This window comes from Lolium rigidum, chromosome 6, assembly GCF_022539505.1.
Source record: "Lolium rigidum isolate FL_2022 chromosome 6, APGP_CSIRO_Lrig_0.1, whole genome shotgun sequence".
In the NCBI taxonomy this organism is placed as follows: Eukaryota; Viridiplantae; Streptophyta; class Magnoliopsida; order Poales; family Poaceae; genus Lolium; species Lolium rigidum.
This window is the reverse complement of record NC_061513.1, coordinates 271,849,349-271,870,912: the sequence shown is the minus strand read 5'-3', so window position 1 is coordinate 271,870,912 and position 21,564 is coordinate 271,849,349. Positions and strand designations below refer to the sequence as shown.

General features: G+C 49.5%; 1 protein-coding gene across 1 annotated transcript; it reads right to left on the bottom strand.

The window, feature by feature from the left end:
* Nucleotides 1-3,603: 3,603 nt before the first annotated feature.
* On the bottom strand, nt 3,604-5,905 carry LOC124664142. The gene is made up of 3 exons (XM_047201727.1): nt 5,450-5,905; nt 3,734-5,395; nt 3,604-3,648 (listed from the first exon to the last, which is right to left on the bottom strand). Exons 1-3 carry the CDS (start codon nt 5,903-5,905, stop codon nt 3,604-3,606), a joined length of 2,163 nt encoding a protein of 720 aa, XP_047057683.1.
* Nucleotides 5,906-21,564: the final 15,659 nt, after the last annotated feature.

Below are 21,564 nucleotides of genomic sequence, written 5' to 3'. Positions count from 1 at the left end.
ACGTATCTTCGGAACCCTAGGCGGGGACCCCGCATCTACCCCTATAGCTTTCTCGTGTGACGGTGTAACAATGGATTTTTTTATTTGCTTTGGTTTGTTTAGGACATATGTACATGGGAAACCATAGGTTGGGCTTACTTTACCATAAAATATGCTCCATTTTAGCCGTACCCGGAGTTTGCACATACGGATCCTCGGATTTTCACCAAGTGCCGGCCCATGTCTCGAAAATCGTCAACGCGGGTACATGCAAGGTTAGCCAAACCCTACATCACACTTGTGCACATATGCTAGGGACATATGCAAGTTTTTAAGCGGTTCGACGCTCCGCTGATCTGTATCTTCGGAACCCTAGGCGGGGACCCCGCGATCTACCCCTATAGCTTTCTCCGTGTGACTGGTGTAACAATGGATTTTTTTATTTGCTTTGGTTTGTTTAGGACATATGTACATGGGAAACCATAGGTTGGGCTTACTTTACCATAAAATAGGCTCCATTTTAGCCGTACTCGTGAGTTTGCACATACTGGATCCCGGATTTTCACCAAGTGCTGGCCCATGTCCGCGAAAATCGTCAACGCCGGGTACATGCAAGGTTAGCCAAACCCTACATCACACTTGTGCACATATGCTAGGGACATATGCAAGTTTTTAAGCGGTTCCGACGCTCCGCTGATCCGTATCTTCGGAAACCCTAGGCGGGGACCCCGCAGATCTACCCCTATAGCTTTCTCCGTGTGACGGTGTAACAATGGATTTTTTTATTTGCTTTGGTTTGTTTAGGACATATGTACATGGGAAACCATAGGTTGGGCTTACTTTACCATAAAATAGGCTCCATTTTAGCCGTACCGTGAGTTTGCACATACGGATCCCGGATTTTCACCAAGTGCTGGCCCATGTCTGCCGAAAATCGTCAACGCCGGTACATGCAAGGTTAGCCAAACCCTACATCACACTTGTGCACATATGCTAGGGACATATGCAAGTTTTTAAGCGGTTCCCGACGCTCCGCTGATCCGTATCTTCGGAAACCCTAGGGCGGGGACCCCGCAGATCTACCCCTATAGCTTTCTCCGTGTGACGGTGTAACAATGGATTTTTTTATTTGCTTTGGTTTGTTTAGGACATATGTACATGGGAAACCATAGGTTGGGCTTACTTTACCATAAAATAGGCTCCATTTTAGCCGTACCGAGGAGTTTGCACATACGGATCCCCGGATTTTCACCAAGTGCTGGCCCATGTCCGCGAAAATCGTCAACGCCGGTACATGCAAGGTTAGCCAAACCCTACATCACACTTGTGCACATATGCTAGGGACATATGCAAGTTTTTAAGAGGTTCCGACGCTCCGCCGATCCGTATCTTCGGAAACCCTAGGGCGGGGACCCCGCAGATCTACCCCTATAGATTTCTCCGTGTGACGGTGTAACAATGGATTTTTTTATTTGCTTTGGTTTGTTTAGGACATATGTACATGGGAAACCATAGGTTGGGCTTACTTTACCATAAAATAGGCTCCATTTTAGCCGTACCGGAGTTTGCACATACTGCATCCCGGATTTTCACCAAGTGCCGGCCCATGTCTCGCGAAAATCGTCAACGCCGGTACATGCAAGGTTAGCCAAACCCTACATCACACTTGTGCACATATGCTAGGGACATATGCAAGTTTTTAAGCGGTTCCGACGCTCCGCTGATCCGTATCTTCGGAACCCTAGGGCGGGGACCCCGCGGATCTACCCCTATAGCTTTCTCCGTGTGACGGTGTAACAATGGATTTTTTATTTGCTTTGGTTTGTTTAGGACATATGTACATGGGAAACCATAGGTTGGGCTTACCAGGAGTTTCCACATACAGATCCTGGATTTTACCCCTATAGTCTATAATCTGCCTGAGTTTTGGGACCATTCCCACCCTTCGATGCTCGATTTCTGACGACACATAATAATGATACACTTAAGAACTTGAGACCCACACACGTAACTAGACCCACACACAAACCAAAACACTTAAAGAACTAGACCACACACAAACCAAAGCACTTAAAGAACTACACCCACACACGAAGCAAAGCACTTAAAAACTACACTACTAACACACAAACCAAAACACTTAAAAAACTAAACCCACACACGAACAAAGCACTTAACACTGGGTCGACACATGACCCGTTAGACACATGGACTCGACACACACACATACTAATCAGTTCTCGAAATCTTCGTCCTCGCTAGGGGTGTCCTCCGAAGCGGTACTTCGAGAGGTACGAAAACCACCGTTCATCATTTTCCCCCATGTCGACGCCTCTCCTTTGGCGTACTCCACGTCATATTCGGCCCTCCTCCGCCGCTTTCCCGCCCTCCTCTCTCTCCCTGTACGCCCTGCTTCTCCTTCCAGAATGCGCGCGTGGCCGCGACGTCTCCGGGATGGTCTCCGCGCCACCGTGCCATGAACCGCTCGTCCGCCTCGGTGGTATCAATCCGCCGCTGGCCATCTCTCGAACCGCCGCGCTTCACCCTCGAGCGAAGTAGCGGCTCGTAGAGAGACTCTCGGCTTCCGCCGGAGACCCGACCTCCGGGAAGTTCAATTCGTGGCGCGACCGGCCAAACCTCCAAGCCGCAACGTCGTATGCGCGGGCAGCAGCCTCCTTCGTGTAGAAGGTGCCGAGCCACACACGCACACCACCGGCGGAGATTTCGGACGCGAAATGGCCCGCAGCCCGCTGGCGAACGCCGATGAAGCCCGTGTTGCTACGGCGACGAAGAGCCATCTCGACGGCAGCTGAGCTCAGAGGATTCTGTGGTGTTTTTTGGATGAGAGAGTTGATGAGGAGAGAAATGTTGTTGCTGATGTTAGTGTTGAGAAGACATGGCTATATATAGGACGACGAGAGCTGAAACGGCGGGAATAATTGGCGGGAGAGAATGGGCGCGAGAAGAATGGCGGGAGGGAAGGAGGGGAAAAATGGCGGGAACCTGTGCCGACGGCCTGGCCGTCGGCCTACATAGGAAGTGGCGCGAAAAAATGGCGCGAATAAGGGCGGGAAGAAGGAAAATTTGGCGGGGAAGCTGTGCCGACGGCCTGGCCGTCGGCCCACTTCACGCCGTTTGCCACCTCGCGACGCCGTTGTCGGTGGCTGTCTGTGGCCCCACCATATGACCATGTGCCGACGGCTAGGCTACGTGCCGTCGGCACAGATGGTGTTTGTGCCGACGGCCAGGTGGTGCCGACGGCGGCCGTCGGTCCTGGTGGTTCTGTGCCGACGGCCAGGCTGTGCCGACGGCTACTTTGCTGGGCTGACGGCGAGCGAGGCTGTGCCGACGGCGGCCGTCGGCACAGATTCTGGCCGTCGGCACGTCGGCGGGTTCCCGTAGTGTAACTGATATCTGCTCGGCCACTAGACAACATAAAAGAATAGGAGCAGCACAATTAGATGGAAATATGGCATACGTGCAGAAGATAATCTTTCTTTCTATTGGCGTGGACGCTTCTCCACCGGGCAAGCGGTTTCTTTGATCCTGATCGATGTCGGCCATGGAGACGACATTATTCGCTGTGTCAGTCCTAAGCGCCTCAAAGGACTTAGACAGCCATCTTTAGAGGGACTGACCTGCATCCACCTGTGGAGACGGGAGAGGAATCTGGCAGATAGGAGACAACAAAATAGATCAGAGATATTATAGAAATAATTTTTCATGGAGAAAGAAATTGCTAGTCGAGGCTGACCGTTTTAATCAATCCCTTGGCCAAGGATGGAACCGAGAGGATGAAATCAATACAGTAATCCTCAAGTTTCGAACAACGGTGACGGCGCGCCACATTGAATGTGTCGACTGCGTTTTCCTTGGAGATGTGCTCGGCGAGGAAGTTCTCACAAATGATCTTCATCCTCTCGAGTCCAAACCGGGATGCTGCAGCGAGCATGTCTTCGTCAACCACCGTGCTACCAAGAGCGGGCAGTTCATCGGTGTAGACAAAGTGGATCACGGCCTTGAAGACCGTGGCTTTCATGCCGTCAATCCGTACTATATGTCCATCCTTGTTGCTGACTGCTGCTGCCACCTCCTCATATAGGATCGGCGATCGCGCGGCGATCACAAGACTATGCGCGCAAATTTCGCTACCCTCAACAAGAAATTGCACGTCCGACCCATGCCCGCCCACCAATAGTTGGTCGAGGTACAAGGCAATGCTTGATGATGGCACAACGATCATGGCCCTGGTGGCCGGGGTGCTCGTAGTAGTGTAAGGCTGCTTGGTGACCGCAAAGCTACAGCATATGGTTAAGGAACCATCATTCGCTAGGTACCGTGATTTTGCAGATTCAAAGCTCATCAACTTTGTGTATCCCCAGGCTAAAGACGTTCTGGTATATGTGTTGGTGAAAATCCATTCTTTTTTCTCAGTGGTGAACTTTCCACTTGGATTGCCGACAAAGAATTTCCCGGACACCACGATGCCATGGACTGGCGGCTGACTCAACAATTTAAGGTAAAGAGCGATGTTCCCTTGGGCCTCTCCCTTCTCTCCTGATGGGTACATCCATACATGCCAGTCATAACCGCCGACGTTGAAAGTGCCTGAATGGATTACTTGGCCAACACCAACGCTCCTCTGGACGGCGCAAAAGTTAGGGATCCTGAACTCGTGGACGCTGTGCACCAGCGCGTTATAGGTTGACCACGTCTTTTCTGGAGGCCGGTGTTTCATGCCGTCAGAGGACTTGCGCGCCCCGTTGGGGTTGTGTGTGGCTACTCTTTCCATGATCTCGATTATCAAGGGACTGCAGCTATTCTTAAGCTCCTGGTACTCATCGGTCGCCCTCACAGCAGCGTACACATTGGGGTCAGAGGCTATGTACTCGATGCAGGAATCCTCGAGCTGACAACAGGTGTGACGGCCACGCACCAGTAACAGCGTCCCCATAACAGTCGAGGCGTCGAGGCTCTCCAATAATATATTCTGGCACATGATCCTCAGCCTCTCCAGGTCATACCGATCCGCGGCCACAAGCAGGTCGCGTGCCATGGCTTCCCGGCGCCTCAAAGCATATTTCTCTTTGCAGGCACGACGGCTGCTTGTATCGTTGCTTGCTTTGATGGGCATCTCGTCGGTGTAGATGAAACGGAGCATCGCCCTGAAGGTGGATGCACTCATGTCGTCGACGCTAAGGCGCGTAAGGATAGAGCTCAACTTCGCGTGCCAGCGGAACTCCGCGGCGAAAACCGGGGATCGCATGGCGAGCACGAGCTTGTGCGCCTGGATCTCGGTCTCCTCAACGACGAACGTTACATCCGACTTCATACGATGTCGTCGCCTGTTCTCGGAACACGATGATCCTGACCCGGACACTGCTGACTCATCAACTAGTAGAAGTTTGTGGAGATCCTGAGTAATGGTCGGCGGCGGCACAACCGACACAAAGCCGTTTCTAGTCTCCACAGCGGCTCCGGGGGAGTACTCCTCGAGGACGTCGACGGTGCATTCGATGGTGAGGCGGTCGTCTCTCACGTAGCGGGTTCCATGGCCATGGTAAGTCTCTGGAACCGATAGCTTCCAGGTCCTAGTCTCCTGGAATCTGATGGCGTCACTTTGCCACACGGCGGTCGGCCACTCACCTAGGGGGTCCTCGATCCTGATGCCCGCCGTGGCGACCACGTCCTTGGTCGTGCCGAGAAGCTCGAGGGTGATTGATGCGAGGCTGCCTTGATCGTCCAAGGTGCAGGCGAGGGCCCAGGTGTGTCCGCCGGCGAGGAAAGAGCCGGACTTGATGGAGGAGGAGTTCACGGCGCTGGCGAAACGCTTGCGGCCGCTGCAGCCGACGATGTGGAACTCGTGCGTGCCACGGACCACCGCAGACCTGTGCGTCGACGCCGTCTTGTGTATCGTGGACGCCATGGCGCCTGCGCGCCTCAATGGTTGCTAGATCGATGTCGATCGATACGATTTAGTTAGGGCTAGGAGCTCTCTCGTAACACGTACGCTCGTAGGTCTCCTCGTCAAAACTCAAAACTAGTGATCTAAAAACGCAAACACATTTCAATACTCGACAGGTATTTTCCGAGAACAACACGAATTGAGTCCAAGTTTATAGCCTTCTAGACTCCTAGTACAACACGCTACGCAGCAAATATCTAACCTTTCCCTAATCAGGGCACGATTAAACTTTCCAAGAACTAATTAGAGATTCCACTCCTAGCACAACCGGGTCTATGAAATGCAAGAGAAGAAGTTACAGTTTTCATCGGCTTCCAAGACCTCGCTAAAATTATATGGTTCAATTCGCACCCTTGGGCAATGAAGTTAAGAAAGCCTATGACCGGGTTAACTGGCATTTCCTCAACTGAATCTTGGGTCTTAAGAGTTTTGACCCAGGTTTTATGCACATAATTTAGTTAAAGAACGTAAAGTGTTTTAGGGTTTGCGTGGGGCAATGCCTCTCCACGTATCTCTTTATATAGATCAGCAGTGTACATACAACGTACAATAATACATGACAGGTATAATACATCTAGACCTACTTTAACATCCCCCTCAATCTGAACTTCTACTCTGTACAAGATTCAGATTGGTACTAAATCGGTCTAGCATGTGTCGAGTAGCTGGTTTAGTGAACACATCAGCTAGCTGATCACCGGAAGAGATAAACCTGACCTGAAGAGCTCCAGACGCCACGCGCTCACGCACAAAATGGAAATCGATCTCAATGTGCTTGGTTCTTGCATGAAACACTGGATTAGCGGTCAGATAAGTCGCCCCTAAATTATCACACCACAATATGGGAATGCGCTGCCGAGATACTCCCAACTCCTTGAGGAGAGACTCTATCCAAATAGCTTCAGCAGCGCCATTAGCCAATGTTTTGTATTCTGCCTCAGTACTGGATCTTGAGACAGTGGGCTGTTTCTTCGAACTCCAAGAAATGAGATTCGGACCAACAAAGATGGCATAGCCTCCCGTGGATCGACGATCATCCACACATCCTGCCCAATCCGCATCAGTGAAGACACTAATACCAGTCGAGGCCGACTTGCGAAACAGCAGTCCTATATTCAGCGTGCCCTTAACATAACGCAAGATGCGCTTGACTCGATTCCCAATGAACATCCGTTGGCTGTGACATGAACCGACAGACTTTGTTTACCGCAAATGATATATCTGGTCGGGTGAGAGTCAAATATCGAAGGCCTCCAACAACACTGCGGTACCGGTGAGAATCCTCAATACCTAAGGGAGTACCAGACTCACGTGAAAGATGTTCCGTCACATTCAGCGGCGTAGAAGTGGGTCGACAATTCTCCATACTCACACGGTGCAAAAGATCCAATGCATACTTCCGCTGAGTGACAGTCATCCCCCCAGAATTGTAGGACGCTTCAAGACCCAAGAAATATTCCAGTGCACCAAGATCCTTGATAGGAAAACTGGCAGAAAGGGCACGCACAAGACTATTAACCGCCCCTGGAGTAGAACCAGCAATGACAATATCATCGACGTACACCAGCATGTATACCTGTACACCGTCCCGAGAGAAAGTGAACAGCGAAGTATCAGCCTTCGAAGAGACAAAACCCAGATCTGCCAAGAGAGCACTCAGGCGAGCATACCAAGCACGCGGAGACTGCTTCAGACCATAGAGAGCCCGCTGTAACTTGCACACATGAGAGGGATATCGCTCATCCTCAAAACCGGGCGGCTGGTGCATATACACATCTTCGGACAGATAACCATGAAGGAAAGCATTGCTGACATCAATCTGACGGAGACTCCATCCACGAGACACTGCAAGGGAGAGAACCAGTCGTACTGTGGCTGGCTTGACGACTGGACTGAACGTGTCACCATAGTCGATGCCATGACGCTGAGTGAAGCCCCTAGCGACAAGTCTGGCCTTATGTTTATCAATAGGACCATCAGGCCGATGTTTGGTCTTGAAAATCCATTTGCATCCGACAATGTTAACGCCGGGCGGTCGAGGAACCAAGACCCATGTCTTGGTATGATGAAGTGCAGCCACCTCATCAGCCATGGCAGCCTGCCATGCAGTCTCGCGAAGCGCATCGCGATGAGACACGGGCGCGGCAAAGAAAGCACGCCGGCCAATGTCATAACGGACAGTACCATCAGTGTATGTCTTCTCTCGACGAGTGTTGTCGCGGGCGCGGGTGATCATGGCGTGTCCTGGGGCAGCCGCAGGCGTCGCGGTCGAGGGAGCAGAAGAGCCCTCGACGGAAGGCGACGCGGGCTGATCAGTGCTGGATGTCGACTCAGGCGGAGAGGAGGCCGCAGGCGAGGGGCAGGCCAGCCCATCGCATGGTGCTGCAGACGCCGACGGATCGGCGGACGGGAGCGCTGCAGGAGGCGCTGCATGCGGCATCGGAGCCCGTGCCTCCGCATGCACGTCGATCACCGGGACGGGCACCGCCCCATGCACGTCGGTTTCCTGCACACAAGAACTACCAGGCACATTAAGCGGCAAATGAGATAAGTCATATTTGCACATACAGTCACTCGTAACCGGTTCATCGGAGGGAAACGAAATCACGTGTTTCAAGGTGGAGACATCGACGGTAACACCGGGAGTGGAGTACGGGAAGACGGATTCATCAAAAACGACATCACGGGAAATATAAATACGGCCCGTGGAGCAGTCGAGACACTTGTACCCCTTGTGCATCGGGCTATACCCCAAGAAGACACACATCATGGATCGGAAAGACAACTTGCGAGTATTGTACTTCCGCAAGCTAGGCCAACAAGCGCATCCAAAAACACGGAGAAAGGTGTAGTTGGGCTGGACTTTGAGAAGCCGAAAGAGAGGGGTATCTTGTCAGTAGCACAGGTGTTGGCATGCGATTAATGAGGTAGCAGGCGGTGAGAAAAGCTTCATCCCAATACCGAAGTGGAAGGGAGGAGTGCGCAAGCAATGCAAGGCCGGTTTCCACCAGATGGGGATGCTTGCGTTCAGCAATCCCATTTTGCTGCGATGTGTGAGGACACGAGACGCGATGGGAGATGCCAAGACGCTCGAAGTAGCTGTGCAGCTTATGATACTCGCCACCCCAATCCGACTGAACGGCTTTGATTTTGGTGTTCAACGGACGCTCCACATGCGCCCGGAAGGTGTAGAAGACATGCTCAACATCGGACTTATGCTTGAGAAGATAAATCCAGCAAAAACGGGAATAGTCATCGACAAAGCTAACATAATATTTATACCCTCCCGAGGATGCAATAGCTGGACCCCATACATCCGAATGAATTAACTCAAGAGGTGCAGTAGAAATACGATGAGAATTATTATAAGACAATTGTCGACTTTTAGCACACTGACAAGCATCACAAACTGAAGTCTGATTATTGGAGGAACACACTAAATCATTTTGCCTAACAATAGCTTGAACGACATTATTGGTGGGATGACCAAGGCGACGATGCCAATGAGACGAAGAGGTCTTCACGCCGGAGAGTGCTCGGCGCGACGATGGAGTAAGAACTCGACCAAACGGGACGGGGTATAGTCCGTCTTTGCTTCTACCGTGGAGCAGAATTTTCTTCGTGACCTTGTCCTTTACAAGGAAAAAGAACTTATGAAACTCAACAAAAACATTATTGTCGGAGACAAGACGATAAACTGAAAGGAGGTGATTATGAATGTGCGGAACACGAAGGATATTATTCAGCTTTCAACGATGAACCAGGTAAAGACGAATGACCAATATGCGAAATAGACAAACCTGCACCGTTGGCCACCTGAACTTGGTCCTTTCCGTGGTAGCGGTCATGCACGTGGAGACGCTCGAGATCACTTGTCAGGTGATCGGAGGCACCGGAGTCGAGGTGCCGATACTCGCTCGTTGGAGGATGTCGATGCAGAGTTGCCGGTGCGCCGCTTTGGATCATAGCGCCGGCGACAGTCACTCGCGTCATGCCCCTGGATGTCACAAATCTGGCACCGGGGCGCCACCGCGACGTCCTCCTCCATTGCGGCCATTGTTGCCGCCATTACCGTCGTTGCGTCGACGGTCTTGGCCACCTCCACCGTGACCGCCAGATCCCTGTCCGTTGCCTCCTTGGACAGGGCCATGCTGTCCCTGCGAGCCACCACCCGCGGGACGACCACCGCTAGGGCGAGACGAGTCGCCCGCGTGCCCTGAGTTGTTGAAGTAAGGGCGAGACGCGGCGTTGGCCGAGGATGTCCAGTCCTCGGGATCTGCCTGCTGATGTTTCTGAAGGCCCTCATAGTTGAGGACGGTCTTGTAGAACATGGCCAGCGTGACAGGCGTGGTCACGAAGTCCATGGACGCCGCGATCGGGTTGAACGCAGTTCCCAACCCGGTGAGCATGTAGTCGATGATCTCGTCATCGCGGAGAGGGGAACCAGCGGCGGCCATGGCGTCGGCGAGGGCCTTCACCTTCTGCATGTACTCGCCGGCGGACTTGTCTCCCTTCTTCGGTCCCTGGATCTCGCGCCGAAGGGCACGGATGCCGGCGCGGTTCTTGGCGGAGAACATGGCGTGGACGGCGCTCCGTGCCGCCTGAGCCGTTGCACAGCCGATGAGCTGGGCCGAGACTTCCTCATGCATCGACCCGAGGAGGTGGCCGAGGATGCGCTGGTCCAAGGTCCACCACTGCGCATACGCTGGGTTGTCGACGTCGCGCGCGGTGTCGCTGGTGCCTTCCCGGATGGTGCGCGGTGGTGCCGGAGCCGAGCCGTCGAGGAAGCCGTGGAGACATGCACCGGCGAGGTTGGCAAGAGCGAGTGCCTTCCACAACATGAAGTTACTGCCATTCAAACGAACGGCGATGGCCGGGAGAACCGGGACGGCCGCTGTGTCAGACGGCGGCGGGATGACCGGGCCTGTGACGGCGGTGGACAGACTAGCGCTGGAGGTGGTCGTCAGCGCAAGGCTGGAGGAAGGCTGCAGGGCCATTGCGGCGGCGGCGGCGAGCGAGATCGCGGCGGCGGCGGCGGACTAGGCGCGGCAGCGGCTAGCTAGGGTTTTTGCTAGCGGCGGCGGCGAAGGAGCCAGATGGCTCTGATACCAAGTTAAAGAACGTAAAGTGTTTTAGGGTTTGCGTGGGGCAATGCCTCTCCACGTATCTCTTTATATAGATCAGCAGTGTACATACAACGTACAATAATACATGACAGGTATAATACATCTAGACCTACTTTAACAAATTTCCCTACTTATTTTGGGAGGTCAGACAGTTGGTCCATTTTTCCAAAATAAATGTTCCATATGGGCCGACATAATCCGGGCAAAGTACCTGGTTGCTAGCTTTACCAAAATGGATTCGTGTTCCCGGGCGCACACATGGCAAATCCTATTCGCCTCTTCTTGTGGGCGTTGAAGAAACTAGCTGCTGGGCCAAGCCCATTTTATCCTGCCTCGTAAGTCTGTGCGCGCGTATAGGACTCGATCGGTTCGATCTGGTTTTTTGTTATAAGATTGCTTTCGGTTTTGTGGGTTTTCTTCTGTTATGCGTTAAGTTTTTTTTTTTTGAACATTTTCAATTTTTGTACTTTTTAAAATTTCGAATATTTTTCAAGTTCGAACATATTTCAGATTTGAACATTTTTAAAATCTAAACACTTTTGATATTTAATTTTTTTTAAATCTATTCAAATTTAAAATTTGTTTGAATTTATAATTTCATTAGATTTTGAAAAAAGTGTAGTTTGAAAAAATATTTACTTCGAAATTTCATCAAATTTTAAAAATGTTTAAATTTAGAAAATGTTCTGATTTAAAAATGCTCACTTTATAAAAAAATTCTAAACAATGTTTGATTTTTTGAAAACACAAAATGCCAAAGGTGCATGCATAACCTTGCCCTGAAAATGTACGTAACTACACTAGCTGGAATCTGCGTAGCGAGCCAGCGAGCATGCTAAACATGTAAACAAGTCAGAGCATCTTCAACAGTATTACTATTATAAAAATGCAAAATTTTGGTATAAAAAAGAGAGAGAAGGTATAAAAATCCACACAAAATTTTGCTTTGCTAACCTTCCTATAATAGGAATCCAGAACTAGCAATGGGCATGTGAGATCCACGTGTGGCTACACTATTTTTCTTCCTTCTTTTCTCCTTTTCTCCCTTTATCTCTTCCCCTCTTCCTCTACCCAACCAAGCAGCAGAGGGACACCTGGCCACCGCCCCACGATCGCCGTCCTCACACCGGTCGCGCGCGCCCGCCCGCCCATGCCAGCCCACCGCCGCCCTCCCGCCGATGCCCATGACAACTGGCCGCGCCATCTCACTTGCCTCCTTCAGTCCGAATCACTGGTGCGAATGCAGCCTCCTCCGATCCGAATTGGTGGCGAGGAAGCTCGCTCGGGCGGAGAATTTAGGGGTAGGGCGGCCGAGGAGCTGGAGGTAGGTGGTGCGAAGGCTCACAGGTGAGCAAGGTGGCGGGCAAGGCAGCGGGGTGGCGGCCGGCGATAATGGCGCGCAGGGGAACTTTCCGCGCGTGGGCGGTTTGCCCTTTCCGTGACTTATAAGAAGTGGAAGCCGGCTTTGCAAATATGCAAAGTGGAGGAGAATTTTTGGCAAAGTTTGTACAATTTTTGGTGGGGGACCATTTATACAAATGATGTTGGAGCTACATTTTGACCATGGATTTCTATTTTACAAATTATGGGGAAGTATAAGAAGGTTGTTGGAGATACTCTCCGCGATGGTGCACAACTATCCGCATTATCCTCGCACTGGGCTAGGCCCATGCAGGCAACGCCATGAGCGATGCGGCATATCCGGCTCGCTAAATGCGATATATAGGGGCTTCAAGGACCGCTGTGGCCAGCTGGGCCTCTTCGTCGAAACTAGCGATCTAAACACAAACCTATTCCAACCCCATATACAAATCATTTTTTCAGCAAACAAATTGACTCTAGTTCTAGGCTCCATGTACAAAACCTTAGACGTAGCAAATATCTAACCTTCATCAAAGAAGGGAAAACGTTTTGCCCTCCTCACGTCGCCCTGATGTCTACGGGAGCTTCTATTCTTGTAAACAGTGTTGGGCCTCCAAGAGCAGAGATTTGTAGAACAGCAGCAAGTTTCCCTTAAGTGGATCACCCAAAGTTATCGAACTCAGGGAGGAAGAGGTCAAAGATATCCCTCTCATGCAACCCTGCAACCACAAAGCAAGAAGTCTCTTGTGTCCCCAACACACCTAATAGGTGCACTAGTTCGGCGAAGAGATAGTGAAATACAGGTGGTATGAATGAATATGAGCAGTAGTAACGGCGCCAGAAAATAGCTTGCTGGCGTGTAGTTGATGGTGGTAATATGGTAGCAGTAGTAACGCAGTAAAACAGTAAACAAGCAGCGATAGCAGTATTTAGGAACAAGGCCTAGGGAATAGACTTTCACTAGTGGACACTCTCAACTTTGATCACATAACAGAATAGATAAATGCATACTCTACACTCTCTTGTTGGATGATGAACACATTGCGTAGGATTACACGAACCCTCAATGCTGGAGTTAACAAGCTCCACAATTCAATGTTCATATTTAAATAACCTTAAAGTGCATGAAAGATCAACACGACTAAACCAAGTACTAACACAGCATGCACACTGTCACCTTCGCACTATGTAGGAGGAATAGATCACATCAATACCATCATAGCAATAGTTAACTTCATAATCTACAAGAGATCACAATCATAGCCTACGCCAAGTACTAACACGGATGCACACACTCGTCACCATTACACCGTGCGGGAGGAATAAAACTACTTTAATAACATCACTAGAGTAGCACATAGATAAATTGTGATACAAAACACATTGCAATCATAAAGAGATATAAATAAGCACTTCACTACGCCATTCATAACAGTGAAAAAGTATTCTGTGAAATATAGCCTAAGAGACCCACACGGTGCACACACTGTCACCTTTACACACGTGGGACAAGGAGTCTCCGGAGATCACATAAGTAAAACTCACTTGACTAGCATAATGACATCTAGATTACAAGCATCATCATATGAATCTCAATCATGTAAGGCAGCTCATGAGATTATTGTATTGAAGCACATAGGAGAGAGATTAACCACATAGCTACCGGTACAGCCCCGAGCCTCGATGGAGAACTACTCCCTCCTCATGGGAGACAACAGGCGTTGATGGAGATGGCGGTGGTGTCGATGGAGGAGCCTTCCGGGGCACTTCCCCGTCCCGCGGCGTGCCGGAACAGAGACTCCTGCCCCCCAGATCTTGGCTTCGCGATGGCGGCGGCTCTGGAAGGTTTCTCGTACCGTGGCTTTTCCGTATCGAGGTTTTAGGTCTGGGACCTTTAAATAGGCGAAGAGGAGGCGTCATAGGGTCGAAGAGGCGGCGACACCATAGGGTGGCGCGGGCCACACCCAGGCCGCGCCGGCCTATGGTCTGGTGGGCCTGTGGCCCCCCTCTGGTCCTTCCCGGGTGTTCTGGAAGCTTCGTGGAAAAATAGGAACCTGGGCGTTGATTTCGTCCAATTCCGAGAATATTTCCTTACTAGGATTTCCGAAACCAAAAACAGCAGAAAACAGGAACTGGCCCTTCGGCATCTCGTCAATAGGTTAGTTCCGGAAAACTCATAAATATGACATAAAGTATGCATAAAACATGTAGATATCATCAATAATATGGCATGGAACACAAGAAATTATCGATACGTCGGAGACGTATCAGCATCCCCAAGCTTAGTTCCTGCTCGTCCCGAGCAGGTAAACGATAACAAAGATAATTTCTGGAGTGACATGCCATCATAAACTTGATCATACTATTGTAAACTGATGTAATGAATGCATCGATCAAAACAATGGTAATGACATGAGTAAACAACTGAATCATAAAGCAACGACTTTTCATGAATAGCACTTTCAAGACAGGCATCAATAAGTCTTGCATAAGAGTTAACTCATAAAGCAATAAATTCATAGTAAAGGCATTGAAGCAACACAAAGGAAGATTAAGTTTCAGCGGTTGCTTTCAACTTGTAACATGTATATCTCATGGATAATTGTCAACATAGAGTAATATAACAAGTGCAATATGCAAGTATGTAAGAATCAATGCACAGTTCACACAAGTGTTTGCTTCTTGAGGTGGAGAGAGATAGGTGAACTGACTCAACATAAAAGTAAAAGAAAGGTCCTTCAAAGAGGAAAGCATCGATTGCTATATTTGTGCTAGAGCTTTGGTTTTGAAAACATAAAGAGAGCATAAAAGTAAAATTTTGAGAGGTGTTTGTGTAGGATAACGTAGCATAGAAAACAAAAATTTTCCTACCGCGAACACGCAATCCAAGCCAAGATGCAATCTAGAAGACGGTAGCAACGAGGGGGTATCGAGTCTCACCCTTGAAGAGATTCCAAAGCCTACAAGATGAGGCTCTTGTTGCTGCGGTAGTGTTGACGTCAGAAACCCACTGGCGGGCAGAGACGGGCAACACCGTAGAGCCGGGAACAACTAGGGCTGCGGCTGGCCCTAGTCCCTCTGAGCGACGGCCCGCAAAGCCTCCTGGTCGCACGCACCGATGTTTATCACAAGGGCGTGCCACCCGACCTATACCCGGTCGGGAAGGTGTGGATGATGCCTCGCTTAGTTTCCTGCAGGGCACACACGTAAACGTTAAATACGAGCCTCGATCGGCTCTCGAGTTATCCCGTGAATCGGCTCAAAGAGCCGATCCACCCATGATTCAGACGGGGTGTCCGAATATATGGTGGTCCTGCTTGATCAAGGTAAAGCTGATTAGATCTACGACGATCTGGGGTTTTCACCGCATAATCGGATCATCCTACTCAGTTTCGGGCCTCGCGCTCGCGCACGGTGACCGTAAGCCGATCCTAGACAGGGCCTAAAAACCAACACGAGGTTGATCCCCGGAACATCCGTTCTAGGACTAGCAAACGCCACCCTACACGCCGCTGGATCCTCCGACCCCTTGTAAGGCCTAACTATTGCAGATATTAAACTAATCCTTGTAGAACAAGGAGCAATCGTAACGGATCAGATCTACTATACTATGATCAAGCGGGGTGCCGCCCCTACGCCTAAGATAGGCGTAAGGGCGGCTAGACATGCAAGGGTTGCACTACGAGAGCATGCAGCATGAAGAACAATGCTAACCCTAACATGTCTAAGATAACTACGTTGCTCGCCATCAAAAAGGCTTCAGCGCGAGCAACGCATGAACAACGGGGCAGGCTTGTGCTGCCTAGATCGCAAGATGCGATCTAGGCAGCATGATGCTTACCGGTAGAAACCCTCGAGACGAAGGAGTTGGCGATGCGCCGAGATTTGTTTGTGGTTGAACGTTGGTTGTTGTTTATTCCATAAACCCTAGGTACATATTTATAGTCCAGCGGACTTTCTAATGTGGGCGTGCACTAAACCGTGCACGAGTAAGATTCTATCTCTTAAACTAAGATGCGATCTAATATTTTACAGATACACGGGCAATTAAGCCCAACTTGGTATAAAAGGCCGATTCACGTATTCCTTCTATATATATATTCTTTACGTCCATCTTGATCGCGGCCCACCTCTGACTTGGTCAAATTCTGGTGATAACACATGCCCCCCTGGTTTTGGAAATGGCATTTCCAAAATCATTACGCTTTCTTTCGTCGGGTCATGTCGTGGCAGAACCGTCGCAGTATCCGTCACCATGATGACTTGCCTTCTCAACTTCTCCGCGTGACTTGGCAGTCTTTCTCTTTCTTTCAAGCACCACTTCCTCGGAAACTGCTGTGGCATTGAATTTCCACTATATCCCCTTTTATTTAACCGCTATGAACAGCTTCGCTCTCGCATCTCCCTCGCATTAGCGGTCCAAAAGTCCTCCCGCGCCATCATGTCTTCTTCCTCCTCTCGCCCCATCGGATCCTTCTAGCCGGTCCTCCACGTCCCGTGAGCCGACGCCGGAGCACAACCCGGCGGAGGTCCATGCGGCCAACACCCGTCGCGCCATTGCGGCCGGGGAGGAGTCGACCATGACTTCTCCATCTGGTCCGAGGACGACTAGTCCTCGACGGACGGGAGAGCGACCTCCGTTTCCTCGCCGACGGGGAATCGGAGGAGGAGAGCGATGACGATCGCTTCTCCTGGGACGACTTCACCTCCTCCGAGGGGGTGGAGGAGGAGGAAGAGGAGGAGGAGGACGACGACGACGACGACTCCCTCGAGGGCTACCCGCCAGCGAAGCGCCTCCGCATGTGGTGGGACGACGACAGCAGCGACGACGAAGACGGGGATGAAGCCCCCGTGGAGGGCTATGGGAGTAGCGACGAGGAGCTCATCGGCAGCAGTTGTCAACACCCGGATTTTTAAGTCCAGATGCCTGTTATGCCATACCTCGCAATCCCAGGAATATTGTTGTTGCGAGACATAACAGTTGAATATCATAAGTCATCATTCATTACATATCATAGTCATCTTACAAATAGATCACATGATCCAATATTACAATAATAGTTGAACTATCGTTTCAACACACATCACCAATACATAGCGGAAGCGTAAAAATAAGGGACTCTCTAGTCCACAGGCCAACGCTTGACGTCAGGAGTAGTTCTAGTTGTCGTAGACTTTCTGCTGTCCATCCTCTTCAGACTGATGTTCCTCTTCATAGTCTGGCCATTCGAATAGCCAGGGACAAAGCCGTGAGTACTTCAAAGTACTCGCAAACTAATACTAATGTAAGCACTAACATTTCTAGTAAGGGGAAATGCTAAGCTCTAGTTTCTTTTGCATAAAGCCAATTTTAGTTCGCAAACATTTTAGTAAACAACTCTTCATGTGCTAACTAACTCCAGTGGGAACATTAGTGTCATTCCCACAACTCAATTGTATTTCAAAGTCACCAATTCAATTTCAAATCACAAGTCACCCTTCACATGTCACATTTTTGAAAAATTCTGATGACGGAACAATATGGCCTTTCCAACCGTCCATAACCGTGGACGCGGCTATTCGAATAGTTCTACACTCTGCAGAGGTCGTACACTTGTGCCACAACATTTGCAATAATCCGTCGGGGTTAACTGGCCCTGATTTATCACACTCCGTGTGCGGACTACCAACCATAACCTTTCACCTACATACCCTAGTATAGGCACCTCTCCCCATGAGCTTGGCCTCCCAGTGAAGACAAACTGTCAGCCTGGGAACTGCACAGGGCTTGGGCCGGACATTCACCTCATATTCACGTCATATCACATCATTTCATATCTCTTGGGAGGCAGCCCTTGGCATAACCCCGATGACGCTTGTTTAGAGGGAACCCATACTAAGATATATAAACTTCTAGTTAAGCCCTACCCATATCAGGTATTGTGGGGGTACTTGTAAAATTGGAATGGTATCGCATCCGAACCCAACCATCAGTTTTGGTAAAATTCACCAAGTCATTCACAAGTCATATTCACCTTCAAAATCTTTCAATAGAATGACTCATCATTCCAAGGTTTTCAAAGTCATTTCACACACACAAATTCCCATCTAGAATAGCCAATTTCAATTTAGCACTAGCATCTAGGTATGAGGGGTGCTAAGTAATTTGCTTTGCTTCTAGACTAACTTTGATACTCTTGTACTAATCCAATACTAACCCAGTGAATCATGAATCAAAAGGTACTTTGATAAAACAAAAGTAAATAAAGCTTGTAAGGTAAAACTGGGACATAGGATCATAAGCATAAATTAAAGGGAGTAATGCCTTGCTCATGATGAGCTTTGCACTTTGCAAGAGTATTATCTTGCAACAATAGAACTTGCAAAGGTGTTAGCTTGCAAGAGTATAGCTTGCAAGAGTATAGCTTGCAAGAGTATAGCTTGCCTTGGTGGTTGAGGTGATCAAAGTGGTCTTCTTCTCCTTGAAAGTAGACTTCCTCCTCCTCTGGATACTCCTCGGTACTAGCGTCTAAAATACGAAATACGGGGTACAATCACCAAACAATTCATTGGCTATTCTAAAGATCACATGTATTCACACAAACTATTCTATTCACACAATTAATACAATTTGGTGCATTGGTGGTCTTGCTTGAGGAAAAATAATTTCCTCTCATTTCATATGTACATGATAGTTTCCATATAGTTCTTGAGGCATAATTTCCTCTCATTGAATCTTCTTTAAGATTTAATTTCTCAAACAATTACTCATGAATTCAGGTTGTCCTAAGTCAACCATTCATCATCATCATTTGAGAAAATGATTTAAATGAGGTAGAGTACCTCATACTATTTAACACTTCTACAAATGATTTAAAATCTCCAAGTATTTCATATGAGAGCATTTGACCAGGGGTCCAAACTTCATATGAAAGTACTTGGGACAAGATTTAAATGAAGTGAAACACCTCATATACTTTACACAAATTAAACTAGCATCACACATTACTATTAAGTGGATAGGTGTCTTGTTTTCTTATTTAAAAATAATTTCCTCTCATACTAACTTAGGTGTTACTTTTAATTACTTAGAGAAATAATTTCCTCTCATTATCTTATTAAGATTTAATTTCTCTTATAAATAAGATATGACCTAGATTGACCAAAGTCAACCTCTTCATACTTATCATCTGAGAATATGATTTAAATGAGGTTCCATACCTCATGCAATTTAATACTAACATGGTAGTGATTTAATATCACCAAATAACTCAATATGAGATTTATAGACCATGGTCACTACCTCATGTTGAATTACTTGAGACCAAGATTTAAATGAGAGGAATACCTCTCATATGATTTAACACATAGTTGTAACTAAGTTAACAACTACTATTGAGGTGAGTTAATATCACCAACAATTCATATGAGACATATATGACCAGAGTCTCTACCTCATTTTGAATTGTTCATGACAAGATTTAAATGAGAGAAAACTCCCATGTGATTTATTAATAGTTTTGGACAATATCTTTGACTAGAAATAGCCATATAGTTCTTTAATTAAGCTAGGCCATGATCATTCAAAGTAAGCATGGCATATTGTTGCAGAAACAATTAGTGTAAGTCAAAAGTGAGCTATTGGAGTTGGAATTAACTTAATATCTATTCTGGTTGATTTTCAATAATTATTTGAATAGGGAAAAGTCTCTGCCTTCATCTTTTTATCAGGTTATTTCTACAACAGATCTTGAAGTGGGACCAGTGGCAGGTTGTAGAACTTTTAACTAGCTTTCCAACAATATGCAATTTGTTAAATTTGGCCAAGCCAAACAGATTCTATTGAATTTCAAACACAGGGCCAGTATTGAGATTATTTGGAATTGTTTAAAAGGGTTTGAATTAATAGGGCCGGCGGGAAATGAAACTGGGCCAGATTCGAATTAAAACAGCCCAGTCCAGCCCACCACGGTCCACAGACGCGTGGGCTGCCTGACAGCAGGGGGCCCGCCTGTCATCGGCTCTTAAACACCGAATCGGTACCGGCTATCGTGGATCGTAGGATTAGAACGCGGATCGACGACGCTCGTTCGTCGTCGTCGACGATGAGAGAAGCTCACCGGCGCGGCGGCAGTAGGGGGTCGGAGGGCGATCCGTGGGTCTGGCGATCGGCGGTGGTGTTCCGTTCGAGGTTGTCGAGGACGAGGAAGAAGCCTCGTAGCAGCTGGCGTCGCTCGGGGAGGCTCCGGCCGACGGCGATTGCACCGGGGCTTCCGCGGCTCCGATCGATCGATTGGGGCTGCTCCGGCGTCGATCGAGGTAGCTACTGGGTGGAGGAGAGGCAGTGGAGGATGTGGAACGAGATGGTGTGCTCAGCTTCGTCCAGGGAACGCGGTATTTATAGATGGCAAGGGTGCTGCAGGGCGCGGACGAGGTCAACGGCGAGGTCGTCGGTCCACCGCGGCGAAGGAGCGAGGAAGGTGCGCTGGAGGTAGGCGACGTCACGGCGGTCCTTGGGGCCTTAATGGCGCGGTACGGCGAGGCGTACGACGGTCGGGCGAGGGCGGTACTGTCGCGGCCGTGGCGGGCGCGTTCGTCCTCTCCGGCGGCCGTGGTCGCCAAGGCATGACGTCGGCGTGTCCGGCGAGCTCCGCGTGGCGAGGAGGGTACCACGGCGCGCGGGCTTGGTCGGGGTACGGTGGTGTACGGCGAACGCCGCGTGGCTGTGCCGCGCGTGTCCGTGCACGACGACGTCACCATGCCGCTCGCGGCGCGCCAGGGACGTCGTGGGCGCGCGTCGTCCGGGGCGTGTCGGCGTCCTCGCAACCAAGGGCTTGTACTGGCGATCTTCTCGGGATTCTTGGCGAGCTCCCGGACATGGTGGTGAGGCCGATCGTGGAGGGAAAGAGAGGGGAAGGTGTCGAGGTGCGACGTGGCCGGCATGGCCATGTCCACGCCATGGCTGCTCTCTCCTGGTGGTTTCTTGGCATGGGCTTGGTGTAGGGGTGTCCTCTGGTCATGGCTAGGGCAAGTAGTGGTCAAGGAGTGGTCTGGTTTGATCAATTTCGAATTTGTGGTGATCTTGTTCTTGATAAAATGTCTCCACTTTGCTGGCTCATATATCTTGATCCAAAATGAATTTGGTATGGTGCC